We start from the raw sequence: 14,042 nt of genomic DNA on the forward strand, positions 1-14,042 counted from the left end.
TATTCTCTATTGCTTCATTCATTCAGGCGGTGGTGTTGTGTGGCGGCACAGTGTGGGATGGAAATGCTGCTCTTCTGAGGTCGAACTGTGATGCTCCAGGGTTACTGTTCTCACTGGGTTGAATCTCCGTAAGAAGGCAGCTGAAGCGAAGGCTTTTAGATACTGGAATCCTCTATCCTGGTTGTCTAGTTACTTACCATATTACTTTCTACTTTTAAACTTCAAGTTATTTAAAACAAACTATAGAGAAAAGTGTTATAACTCATTATAGCTTAATTATATTATTGAATATATCAGGAGATCCCAGAATTTGGTGATAGAAATGTTCTGTTCTGCCCATATTATACTGTCATCAGGGAGCATGTGACTCTTGAGGACCTGAGATGGCGAAGGAGTAACCGCTGAACTGTATCAAGTTGTAACAAATTGAAATTGTTTGCTGACTACACATTATCTCCAGCACTCTAGGATCTCACTTATTTCCTGTATGCAGTTTGAATTATCTCAGAGTATAGATAATTCAATTATCTATATAAATTATATTTGAAATCCATTGAAGTAATTTTACTAGCAGTTGTAGGTGTCTTAGGTTTGCGGCTTCTGAGCTTTTGCAGAAGCTCTGTCAGAGTAGCAACTGTTGCGTTATTTCCTGAGCAGCACGATGCAGTCGTCTGCAGTTACAGCAGGTTCTTCCTCCCCGCAACACAAACCTCCATACCTTTCGTTTTTTTGAGATAGGGTTTCTCTTTATAGCATTTGCTGCCCTGGAACTTGCTCTCCACAGACTGTCCTGGAACGTGGAGTTATGCCTGCCTCTGCCTCCTGAGTGCTGGGATTAAGGGCATGAGCCACCATTGCCTGGGATGTCTTGTTTGATGTCTGTGGATGCTCTGCCTGGATATGTGTGTGTGCCACATATATGCAGTGTCCTTGGCGGCCAGAAGATGTTAGATTTCTTAGCTACTCTGAGCTACCATGTAGGCTCTGGGAATTGAACTGGTGTCCTCCGAAAGAACAGCCAATACTTTTAATGTGTATTAAAAGTGTCTCTTGCTCCTAAACAACTGCCTTTCAGAGCTAAAATGTAGCTAAGTTGGGAAGCAAGTCTGGTTTGCTGACATCTTCATCATCTACCAGCTAGGAAACAATGGCCTTGGCAGCAGGGAGGCTAGTATGTTCTAAATATGAAGCTAATTGTTCCTTTCTGTTCAGACTTTAACCTCCCTCGAACGTGTCCGTCTCTTTCAGTGTCTGAAAAAGAACTGACTCATTCCTGCTTACCCAGTTGAGGCCCTTTTGCTCTTTCATTTATGTTAAATGAACCCTAGTCTTCTCTTGAGACAAGGTCTGTTATTTCTACATGAGCTGCTGTGGTACATTTTGAGGAACTTCTCCAGTAAGCAGATAACGACACACAACTTCTTCAAACCATATGCATCCATTAACTTAGTTTTATATATTGGAGATGAGGGTAAACTTGGCTCGGGGTTGGGGATTTAGCTCAGTGGTAGAGCGCTTGCCTAGGAAGCGCAAGGCCCTGGGTTCGGTCCCCAGCTCCGGGGGGGGGGGGGGGGAACTTGGCTCTGTCCTTGGAGTAAAATGAAGGTGTCAGTTGAGCCTGCAATTCTCGTGTGTCTCAACTTCCTGCAACTCCAGAGTTGTTGAGAGGATGGAGGTCCTTGTTGCCCTTCCATCCTTTTAGCAGACCGCTAGGGACTGCTGTCACTCATGTGCACTGCTGTCACTCATGTACACTGCTGTCACTCATGCACAGTGCTGTCACTCACGTACACTGCTGTCACTCACGCACAGTGCTGTCACTCACGCACACTGCTGTCACTCACACACACTGCTGTCACTCACGCACACTGCTGTCACTCACGCACACTGCTGTCACTCATGCACACTGCTGTCACTCATGTACACTGCTGTCACTCATGCACAGTGCTGTCACTCATGCACACTGCTGTCACTCATGCACAGTGCTGTCACTCATGCACACTGCTGTCACTCACACACACTGCTGTCACTCACACACACTGCTGTCACTCATGCACACTGCTGTCACTCACACACTGCTGTCACTCACGCACACTGCTGTCACTCACGCACACTGCTGTCACTCATGCACACTGCTGTCACTCATGCACACTGCTGTCACTCATGCACAGTGCTGTCACTCACACACACTGCTGTCACACACACTGCTGTCACTCATGCACACTGCTGTCACTCATGCACACTGCTGTCACTCACACACTGCTGTCACTCACGCACACTGCTGTCACTCACGCACACTGCTGTCACTCATGCACACTGCTGTCACTCATGCACACTGCTGTCACTCATGCACAGTGCTGTCACTCACACACACTGCTGTCACTCACACACACTGTTGTCACTCATGCACACTGCTGTCACTCATGCACACTGCTGTCACTCACACACACTGCTATCACTCATACACACTGCTGACAGATGCTCAGCTTTTTTGTGGCCCTCGTTGGCCATTCACAGATGGCTGTCTGCTTTCTTCTGGGCTAGCTTGACCACATCTCTACTTTCCTGTGACCAAATAAAGAAAGCACTGGTTGTTTAGTTCCTGGTTGTTCAGTCAAGTCACGTTTCCTTGGCCATAGAGCTTTGTCACGTCTTACCTTCCCATCTACCGACTCCCAGCGGAGCAGGGGTTTCACATGCTGACAGCCACCGGGGTTCATGTTAGCTTTCTGCTTGCCACAAACGTTCACATCTATGTTGACTTATAAGAAACTTAGAAATTACATTTTCATTGGAAAAAAATAAATGAAATTATTCTTTTTCTTGCCTCGCTTGTCGCTTTACCTAGTATTAACATTTTAAACAAACTATTTTGGGAACAAGTGTATGTATTATTTATTGATTCCGTCTGTAAGTAGAAATGCCAATTGGATGTTTCCTAACCTAACATTCCCATTAAGATAGAAGATAAAGGAGGAGGAAGAGAGAGACTTAAAATCAGGATTTTATTTCATGTGAAATCAGCTGAAATATTAATACTACTGAACAAATCCGTCTGTAACTCCTCTTTGAATTTTGATTGAAGATTATTGAATTATATTTTTTAAATTCATATCAGTTACCACCCAAGCTATAAACAAGGCCCCTTTTCCTTGGCAGATGTAGTTCAGATGTGCATTTTCTCCGTGAAAAGGAAGAAAAGCGAAAGTCTAGTGAACTGGAAGGGGCTTGGGCCCGACTGATTGCCAGGGTGACTTGCTCAGGCCCCTGGCTTGTGTTAGAGCATGGATGCATGCAAAGCCTCGCACAGAGATGATGCGTATAGCCCGGAAGCCTAGTGCCGAAAGAAATGCTTAGTTTTTAGAACCACATTTTTAAAAGGCCCTGTGCGGGGCAATGAATTGTGTGCTTTTCATGTAATGTAATTCTTAGACTTAAGTGACTAGCTTAAAATCACCACCATTCTATCACCATGACTAGCTTAAAATCACCACCATTCTATCACCATGACTAGCTTAAAATCACCACCACTCTAGTGTGTGCAGCTCTGTCTCCCCCCGCTTCTCAGCAGATCTGCTGATGTCTTCTGTCTGTGGACTGTGTTTGGGATACCTGTTTCACAGTGAAGCCACAGGCCCTGTGGTCACAGTGACTGCTGTGCAGTCAAAGGCCACCCACCGTACTTCATTCTTGTTATTCTGGAGTAATCTTAGACTGTGAGTCTGTACCATGTTATCTGTTTAACAGTCAGAAACATCTGGATGCCTGCACACGCGCCTGCACACGGTTCACTGTCGGTGGCAGCACTGCAGGGAACACCCTGGACAGGATTCTGTGTGGAGCTATTTATTTTCTGTATATTCCCAGCACTGGACATTGAATGTGTTAATGGTGTTTAACCTTTTAAAAATTGCATTGATTGATTGATATGTTGACTGGAGGGGCTGCTGTTGTGTGCGTGAGGGTAAGAGGAAGCCTGCCTGCCGGAGTTCTCCATTGTGAGGGGCCTTGAGGGTCAAGCCCAGGTCATCAGGCTGTGCCTAGTCCTTTACCCACTCAGCCTTCTCATTCGCTCCATTTACTCTTCTAAAAAAATTAAGCTTTGAAATATTGTATTATTTGGGTTTGGCCTGTATGTGTGTATGCACACCAGTGTTCATTGCCCAGAGAAGCCAGAAGAAGACATCAGATTCCCTGGGACTGAGCTGAAAGCAGGCATAAGCTGCCCTCGGACTGCTGGAACTGAACCTGGGATCTCTGGAAGAGTAGCTAGTGCTCTTAACTAAGGGGCCACCTCTCAAGTCCTTCCCTTCAGTTTTAAAGGAATTTCCAGAATGCTGTATAAAATAGCTGTGCTATATTCTCACCAGCAGTATATGAGGGCCCCATGTTTCCATCCTCCCTAACATTTGTTAATGTTGGATATTTTAATTATAGCTGCCTTGGTGTAGGAGGCAATTCATTGCAATTTTGATTTCCCTTTCCTGAACGCCCGTTCTATTTTCATTTCTGTTGCTATGATAAAACTCCCTGACATAAAGCATCTAAAGGAGAAAGGGTTTATTTTAGATCATAATTCCAAGTTATGGTCCATCATTGCAGGGAAACGAAGGCCAGAGACTTGAAGCACCTAATCATATCATGTACATGGTCAGCATCAAAGAGAAATAAAGGGATGCATGCCTGTTAGTGTTCAGCCCGCTCTATGCACTTAAGAGTTCAGCATCTCTTGCCTAGGGAATGGTACCACCCACAGTGGCCTGGGTCTTTCTTCAGTGATAACATAATCAAGAGACTCCCTTCTCTGAGTCCCCAGAGTCCAGCTTGACATAGACAGTTCCTTGTTGAGATGCTCTTTCTATCTGATTCTAGATTATTTATGTCAAGTTAACAATTAGAACAGCCAAAATGATATCATTAGCCATCTTTATGTTTTTGTCATTCATATTTATTCTTTGGAAATATCCATCCTAATCCTCTGTTCTTGGTGTTTGTGAGTGAACTTAGAACTTTGTTAATGATGAACAAGTGTCCTACATTGAACTACATCTTGGTTTCTTTATCCATCTTTATATCAGTGTGTCTTTTTAATGTTCGTTATAAGAGTTCTTTATATAATCCAGGATTCAGTAACTTCCTTTTGTCTCTTTTTAGTTACATAATTTTGAAATATTTTTTCCTGTTGAATGAACTCTTTTGTTTTCTTGATGATGCATTTATTTATTTATTTATTTATTTATTTATTTATTTATTTATTTATTTATTTATTTATTTATTTATTTATTTGCGGCATGGTTTCTCTGTGTAGCCCTGACTGTCCTGGAACTTGTTCTATAGACCAGGCTGGTCTTCAACTCAGAGATCCACCTGCTTGTGCTGGGATTAAAGTGTGCAATACTGCCACTTGGCCTTTTTGTTTGTTTATTTGTTTGTTTGGTCTGGGGGTGGGTATGGAAGCTTTTCTTTTGAAAGCAAAGCATGATGGTGGGGGCTGAAAATCCCAGCGGTATTGAGGAGTAGGCAAGAGAATCTCTGGGGCTCAGTGGCTTGCCAGTCTAGCTAAATCTGTTAGCCACAGGTCCCAGGGAGAAACTATGGCTCAGAAAGTAGGATGAACAACTTTTAAGGGAGGATTTTATAACTGTGTACACCACCTCCCCCACAGTGTTAGTTTTAAAAGTTTATTGCATTTATTTATAGGAGGTGGGAGGACATGCCACATTGTCTGTCTATCTAGAGGTCAGAGGACAACTTGGCAATGTTTGTTCTCTTCCAACATATGGGTGCTTGGATTTGAACTCAGGTCATCAGGTACCTTTACCCTCTGAGCCACTTTGCCTGTTTAAAAGTTTTAATTATAATGAAGTGTGGTTTATCTATTTTTTCTTGTATTGATTGTTTTTAGTATTGTGTGTAAGAAACAGTGCTTAACTCAAGATCATGGTCATCACCCCCGTGCTGTTTTCCTGACAGTTTAATATAGTTCTAGATCTTTTATTTAAGTCTTTGATCCACATTAGAATAATATCTCTATATGGTGTGTTAGACATTCAACTTTCTTCTAAAAAGTGATTCTATATTTACTTTTGTATGCACCTATATGAATATATGTCATGTGCCTAGTTGCTTGCAGAGATTAGAATAGGTTGTTAGAGCCCCTGGAGCTGGAGTTAAACATAGATGTGAGCTCTGGTCCTCTGGAAGCTCAACAAGCAGTAACCACACATGAGTCTCCCCGCGCTCCACTCCAGTGCACCTTTTATTTATCTCAGTTTTATTTGTTCAGAAGATCTCTCTCTTAAACCCTTTGTCCTGACACTCTTAGAAAATATTTATAGTTCCTCCCCACTCTGCTTTTTTATTTGTTTCTAATATTCTATAGAATAGATTTTTTTTGTTTTGTTATTTGAGACAAAGTCTCTCTACATACCTCTGGCTGGCCACAATCTCAGAGATGCCTCTGCCTCTGCCTCTGCCTCTGCCTCTGCCTCTGCCTCTGCCTCTGCCTCTGCCTCTGCCTCTGCCTCTGCCTCTGCCTCTGCCTCTGCCTCTGCCTCTGCCTCTGCCTCTGCCTCTGCCTCTGCCTCTGCCTCTGCCTCTGCCTCTGCCTCTGCCTCTGCCTCTGCCTCTGCCTCTGCCTCTGCCTCTGCCTCTGCCTCTGCCTCTGCCTCTGCCTCTGCCTCTGCCTCTGCCTCTGCCTCTGCCTCTGCCTCTGCCTCTGCCTCTGCCTCTGCCTCTGCCTCTGCCTCTGCCTCCTCTGCCTCCGCCTCCTCTGCCTCCGCCTCCTCTGCCTCTGCCTCTGCAAGATCTGGGCATGTGTCACCATGCCTGGCCCTGGCCCTGGCCCTGGAATAGCTTCTTGATGGTATTCATCAGCTTAGATGGAAATAGTCTTCTGACTTGCTGGTGCCCTTCACAGCCTGTGCTTCTGAGATAACCTGTCTTCCCTTGATCTTTTAGATAGTTGATACTTCAGCACACTTCCCAGCAATCGTAGGGACTTTGTAGAAGAAGACTGTATCAGCTGGTTTGTGGTACGTGCTGTAGTCCGTGCATTTGAGAGACAGAGGCAGGAAGATCAGCAGTTCGAGCCCTCCTTCAGATTCACAGCATGTTTGAGGCCAGCTTTCTCTGCAGGAAGGCCCTGTTTTCAACTCAGGAAAGGAGCAAACCTGTTTCCCCTCAGATATAGGGCATGGCTCAGTGTGTCTTCCCTGCCTTCTTGTATGTAGCAGTGGTAATAAGTTCAGGTGAATTCAAGAAGACTCATGGGGCATGTGTGTAGATAGTGCATTGGCACGTGCTGTGACTCTGTGAGCAGAGGTGTCCCTTACTGTGTGGGGGGTCCTAAGAAGAACATCAGGGTGACTGAGGCCGAGCTGCGGTTCTGCTCAGGGCATTATCTGTCACCCAGTAGGAACATAGTGGGTACTTTCCTTGTAACTGAAGACTTCAGTGGCTACACTAAACAAAGTAGAAAGAATCAAGGGAATTAATGTTAGTAATAGACCTTAATTCATGTATAGGGTATCTTAAAATGGAAGACATAAAAATGCTAAGTGTTTTACCGTTTTTGCACTGCTTTAGAATTCCAGTGTGTACCTCATCCCGCACCTCAGTTCTCAACACCACTCCCTGCTGCCACTGCTGTTTGTGGTCGGTGGCCGTTGCTGCCTTGTGCAGCAAGTTCCAGCTGCCCTGATGTGGTGGACGAATGAGCAGTAGTTCCCATGGACATTAAGATACTTACCACGGTACACCGGCCATCTGACGATCAAGTGCTCGCTGCCTCTCCTCCTAGAATAGAAGTGTGCAAGTTTGTTAAGCTCTGTGGGCAGTGCAGCAGTTGGGTATCAGAGTGAGACACAGGTTCCTGAGGGTCAGAGGTGCTTTCCGTTCTGCTGAGGAGAGGTCGTGTGTGTGAAGCGCCAGCCCTCTTGATAGGTCGTTGGCAGTGTGTTGGTGCATTCCTGGTGGTTGCAGCATGCATGCTCACACATTTATGCATATGCATGTTCCTGGCATGTGGTAAACTAGGTAAGAAACTTGTGCCTTTAACTAGCACTGCATGTGGCAGATATCTGTGAAGGTTTCTGAAATGGACATTAGCTGTGTAAAACCACATAGAAGTGCATTCAAGGAATCTGACTACACTCATAGATTTCTAGCAGGTTCCTAAATGTAGTGAGCAGATTCCTCAGATGGATTCTGCTCTCTCTGGGCTGTTTGCCTGAGGAAATGTGTGACGATTGCCTCTCTGACCCACCTGTTAGTGAACGGGGACGTGGAGAAGCTGTGAGTGATGTGTCCCTGCGTCCCTGTTCCTGGGATGGTTTATTCTTCAGGGCAGTCTCTGAAGCAGCCAGGGAAATGTTGCACTTCCCCATGTCCTTACTGGGATTTGAGCCCCCTCCTGGCAGTGAGGCTGTGTTGATTGTCCTTGTCTGCATCCCACTGTGATCCTAACGTCTGTGCCCCTGCACTCTAGTGAGAGGAAGGATGTGCAAGGGGGACTTACTTAGGTGTTGTTTAGTTGTCCTGCTGATGGCACCATTACTGGGTTGTGTCTGTCCTCTTCTTTCAGGTTATCCACAGCTCTGCTCCATTCTAGGATGCTGGGATTTCTCCTGATCCCCACTCGTCCTTCCTCCCTTTATTACTGTGGCAGTTTGTTTTGGTGTTGATAAGTTACGTTCATTAGTTATGGCAAACTCATGCTAAGAACAGTGTTTCAGAGGCTGGCGGGCTCTCAGGTTCAGTGAGTGAGCAAGCGAGTGAGTGGGTGAGTGAGGGAGTGAGTGAGTGATTGAGTGAGGGAGTGAGTGAGTGAGCGAGCGAGTGAGCGAGTGAGTGAGTGGGTGGGTGGGTGAGTGAGCGAGCGAGCGAGCGAGCGAGCGGGTGGGTGGGTGAGTGAGTGAGTGAGTGAGTGGGTGGGTGGGTGAGTGAGTGAGTGAGCGAGTGGGTGGGTGGGTGAGTGAGTGAGTGAGCGAGTGAGTGATCAAGTGAGTGAGCGAGCGAGTGAGCGAGCACTTGGGGCAGTTTCTCTGGCCCTGGTTTTATATACCATCCCAGGACACGCTAGCAGCCTTCCTGTAGTAGCTGACCTTGTTATAACTTACAAACTTGTGTATTCTGGACTAGGGTACTCTTTCATTACAATAAAATTTTATAGCATTGTCAAGCTTTAAAAATTATTGAACTCCTGAGTGAGTAGGTGCTAGTGTAACACACTCCTTCCTTAATGAACAGAACAGTTGCTACCCTTCCTGCCCGTGTGATAAACATTGTTTGAATTTAACTAGCATTTTTTTTCCTTTTTTTTTTTTTTTTTTGGAGCTGGGGACCGAACCCAGGGCTTTGCCCTTGCCAGGCAAGCGCTCTAAATCCCCAACCCCTTAACTAGCATTTCTTAATGCGCAACAAGTTCTGTTTTTCCTTAAACCAAGAAACTCGTTTGCCCATAATGCATGGTTTCCTTTTGTAAATAGATTTTTTTCCTGCTCTTTCAGGCCGGAGCCTCAACAGAAAGCTCCTTTAGTTCCTCCTCCTCCACCACCGCCACCGCCACCACCACTGCCAGACCCCGTGCCTCCAGAGCCAGAGGAGGAGATTCTGGGGTCAGATGATGAGGAGCAGGAGGACCCCGCGGATTACTGCAAAGGTAACGTGCTGGGCTGCACGGGGTCACTGATCATTAAATCAGCCTTAGGAGCTGACTGTAGAATGATGCCAAAAGCGCAGAAGGTCTTAGAGAACTGCGAGAGAAGGGAAACTGTGCGTGCACACACTGTAGGCGTGCTCAGACACATTTCATCCCTCATAATTACAGACAGAGGTCATCCAAGAGGAGCATGGGCGGAGGAGGCACCAGACTCCTGACAGAAGCCAGTTGTAGCTCTCATGTGGCTGGAAGGGAGACATTCCCTTCCCTGTAGAGTGTGACAGTAAACAGTACTCATTTTTGTGGAAAGAAGGCATGCACATTTATTACACAGAGAGACTTTCATGGCGTTGTACTTAATGAAAAAGACTTTCTATGGGTCTGCTGGCTTTGTTTTTTGTCTACGATTCTACAGAAGACACAGAAACTAGTGTTGTTTTGTTTTGTTTTGTTTTTTTATTTTTATTTTTTTTTAAGGTAGAGTTCCTCTGTGTAGCTCAGGCTGTCCTGGAACTCAGAGCTCATCTGCCTCTGTCTCCCAGGTGTTGGGGTTTAAGGCAAGCATGTACCACTACTGCCTGGGAAATTAGAATCTTCTTTTATTGATCTTAAGACTGAAAGTGTAGGGCTGGAGAGCTGGCTCAGTGGTTAAGGGCACTGACTGATCTTCCAGAGGTCCTGAGTTCAATTCCCAGCAACCACATGGTGGCTCACAGCCATCTGTAATGGGATCTGGTGCCCTCCTCTGGTATCTGAAGACAAGGACAGTGTACTCATATACATAAGATAATTAAATCTTAAAAAAAAAAAGGCTGAAAGTGTGCAGTTGAACTCCTAAGTGGCCAGCGTGTTGTGTGGTGAGTATGGAGCACCCCAGGGGCTACACTCTGGCTGTCCTTTGTGTAGACTGGAGTCTGGAGGTCTCCCCGAAAATGCTCATCTATCATTGTCCCTGTTACTCATCTTGCTCACTTAGATTCTTATTCCTTGCAGACTGAGCTGCTATGTTGTTGGTAAATAGTTTCCTACTGCAGATTTTAAGCATGTAGCTCAGATTCTGTATAACATAAGGCTACGGCAGAACATGGAGCATGAACAAACTGTCAGCCCCTCGTGAGTCTCTAGGCCTGTCGTGTCTTAGTAATTTTTCATCAGCTAATGGAAGCCGTCTTGGTGCTGTTAAAATCCAGTTATCTGCTGAGAATAAGGTGGGGCTATTCTGATATGGAAGTAAAAGAACTAAGCTCCTGTAGTCTTATTCTTCATAGGACAGATGTTTACTCATAGATTAACATTTCCTTTTTTTAAAAAAGATTTTAAAAAATTTATGTCTACATGTTTTGCCTAATTATCTATGCATGAGCACCACATGCTTACCTGGTACCGTCAGAGGTCGTAAGAGGGCATCTGATCTCCTGGAACTGGACTTATAAGATGTTAGGAGCCACCATGTGGTTGCTGGGAATTGAACTCAGGACCTCTGGAAGAGCAACTAGTGCTCTTATCCACTAAACCATCTGGAGTCACTATTTTCATTAGAAAAGAGAATGGCTCTTCCCAGCATCTGATACTATTATGACATCAGATAATGATAAAAATGCAGATGGGAGGGGTTGGGGATTTAGCTCAGTGGTAGAGCACTTGGCGCAAGGCCCTGGGTTCGGTCCCCAGCTCCAAAAAAAAAAGAAAAGAAAAAAAAATTCAGATGGGAAAAGACAGAAAGAGGAGCTCATCATCCTCCCTATGTGTCTGTATTTCTTGGTTTTGAAAATGCAGTTGTTACAAGGAGTTATGCAGTGCTGTGTTATGACCTTGCAGTTGTGTGAGCTGTGCACTGCTGTGTGCTGTGGAGCTGTAGGAGTCATTAGGAGCCCTTCTCTTCAGGGAGAAGTTCTATGTTGTTGTCATGAACGCTGTGTGTTGTTCACAGTGTGTGTCAGGATATAAAGCCAATTCTCCTATTTCTTCAGACCTCTGAACCAACCTAGGGGGCATTTCATTCCCAAATAGAGGACTAGGCATGAAGCATCCTCCTGTTAGGGCTGATTCTAGGTAAAATTTATGGAACTCTAAACATCTTAAGGGCATTAATGTCAATCTCAATAAGGTACATTAGAGATAGTGACACCTTTTGCTTGTGTGTGTACCTTCATAGTTGTGTGTTGAAGCTGGTGTCCTGTTCTACTCCCTCTCTCATTGTTATTCTCAGGCTGAGACTCTTGCACATCCTTGTAAGAATGAGTAACTTGTGCCTTTAACTAGTGTGTGTCAAATGTCTCTGAAATGTTATATGACCCAACAGTTTGTCTCAAGTTATGATAGAAGTGCATTCAAGGAATCTGTCTGTTAAATCAGATTTCTGTTGTGTAACAGGATTACATGAGATATTCAAAAGGAAGAACAGGTTTATTTTAATCATCGCATTAGGTTCCAGTGTGCACACATCCCCCCCCCCCCCGCCCCATTGTGTCAGTGCACGTCTAGAAAGTGGCCAGAAAGGAAAGGCAGAAGTTAGAGCCCCACAGAAACCGGACTCATGGTTAGGGTCTATGTTCCCAAGGTTCTGCTACTTCGCAGTGGCACTGTGGGCTGGTGGTGAAGCCTTCCACCCCTGGCCCTGAGCTACATGGAAGCTTGAACTGTAACAACCCTAGGGATGGGCAGAGACTGTCTGAAGGGACGGCGGTCACCTCCATATCCTTCCCTGCACATTTATGTGTGTATTGGGCTTAATCCGATAGAAGTAAACATAAAAGCTGTGCGTCTACCTTTAGCTCTGTCACAGTTCTGGAAGCAAAAATGACAATTGTCACTGCTAACAAAGTAATTAACGTCACCCTAGGCTGATAAGTTTACCGGGTCCTCGGTTCCAGCTCTGTGCAGGGGCAGAAGATGCAGCCTGGTTCTCTCTCCGTCTTTGTGGTCTTTGTTACTGCAGACTGGGCTCTCAGCTCTGTGCTGCTTACTTAGCCGTAATGTAATAATACCATCCCCTATGTAATATGTAGTATTTGCATCTTAAGATTTTACAGGGGTTAAAATGAGATAGAAATGAAGTGTGTGGCACTGTATTTTTCTGGTCTCCCCATTGATAACTGGTTCCCTTAGATTGCATTTCTCTGTCTTATGTAGGAGGATTTCCTTAGTCTCTAGCTGTCAGCACTGGTTGTTTTCCTTTGTATGTCATACACACACACACACACACACACACACACACACACACACGCACGCACACACACAGCTGTGCTCATCTGTATGTGCCCCTCTGCACATGCTAGGAGGACAGGCTGATGCTGAGTGTCCTGATCTGTCACTCTGCCTTATTCTTTTGAGACAAGCCACTGTTTTCCACTTAAATGCCTGGCCAGCCAGCCTCATCCTTTGCTCTCCCTTGGAGTTGTGGATGCACACAGCCATAGCTTTCCTTTCCGTGGTTGCTGGGGGACTGTACTCAGACCCTCATGTTTGCACAGCAAGACAGGCTACCCACGGAGCCACTGCTTCAGCCCAGGTACCGTGCTTACATTCCGGAGCTGCAACTGAGTGATGGCCCTCATTCCACTCTGGACTTGGTGTGTGTGAGCTACTGTCAGAGACAGTGCTTCTCAACCTTCCTAACGCTGCGATCCTCTTATCTAGTTCTTCATGTTGTAATGAGCCCAAACTATAACATTATTTTGTTGCTTCTTCATAGTTTTGCCACTGTTACGAATTGCAGTGTAAATAAGTGATAACCAGGGTATCTGACTTGTGACCTTCCCAAAGGGGTTGTGACTGAGAACCACAGATGTAAGGGACCGAATTGCCATGAATGACCTGATCTGAGGTCCTTTCTGAATCTCACACATCTGCTTCAGAGCTCCTGGCTCTCATTCTGGTGTTGCCGTCATTCTTTGATGAGTTGGCAGCTTTGGGACGCTTCATCCTTGTGCCATTGTAGAGACATGGATTCCAGAGTGGCTCTCTGACGTGGCACTGTCTTTATGAACCCTTATCAACTCTTGGACCCCCCCACCCCCCACAGCTGTCTCTCCTGGCACAGCTTTGTTACCATATATTAGACATTTACTCAGCGTCCATGTCTCTCCTTTTTACCAATAGGAAATGTTAGTGTCAGAAGCTGTGTGTTTTTTTAATATGACTACATTTGAAGTATCCTGGTGCAGTAAATAGTTTTTTGTCTTGACAAAGGAATCTCTTAAAATGGGCAGTACAGGGCCAGGTGGTAGTAGTTTAGGCCTTTAATCCTAGCACTCAAGAAGCAGAGACAGATGGATCCCTGAGTTTGAGCTCACCTTGGTCTACAGAGAGTTCTAGGAGAGCTAGGACTCCACAGAGAAACCCAGTCCCCAAAAACAAAACAAACAACACAGAAAGCAGT

General features: G+C 45.3%; 1 protein-coding gene across 19 annotated transcripts in view; it reads left to right on the forward strand.

Moving 5' to 3' along the window:
- Positions 1 to 14,042, forward strand: part of Srpk2 (SRSF protein kinase 2) — a 191,363-nt gene that overhangs the window by 117,126 nt on the left and 60,195 nt on the right. For all 19 annotated transcript variants that reach the window (XM_017592513.3, XM_063285699.1, XM_063285698.1 and 16 more), the window contains one exon: positions 9,510 to 9,661. In XM_017592513.3, coding sequence (XP_017448002.1) covers positions 9,510 to 9,661 — 152 coding nt within the window. The remainder of the gene's footprint in view (positions 1 to 9,509; positions 9,662 to 14,042) is intronic.

This window comes from Rattus norvegicus, chromosome 4 (genome assembly GCF_036323735.1).
Source record: "Rattus norvegicus strain BN/NHsdMcwi chromosome 4, GRCr8, whole genome shotgun sequence".
In the NCBI taxonomy this organism is placed as follows: domain Eukaryota; kingdom Metazoa; phylum Chordata; class Mammalia; order Rodentia; family Muridae; genus Rattus; species Rattus norvegicus.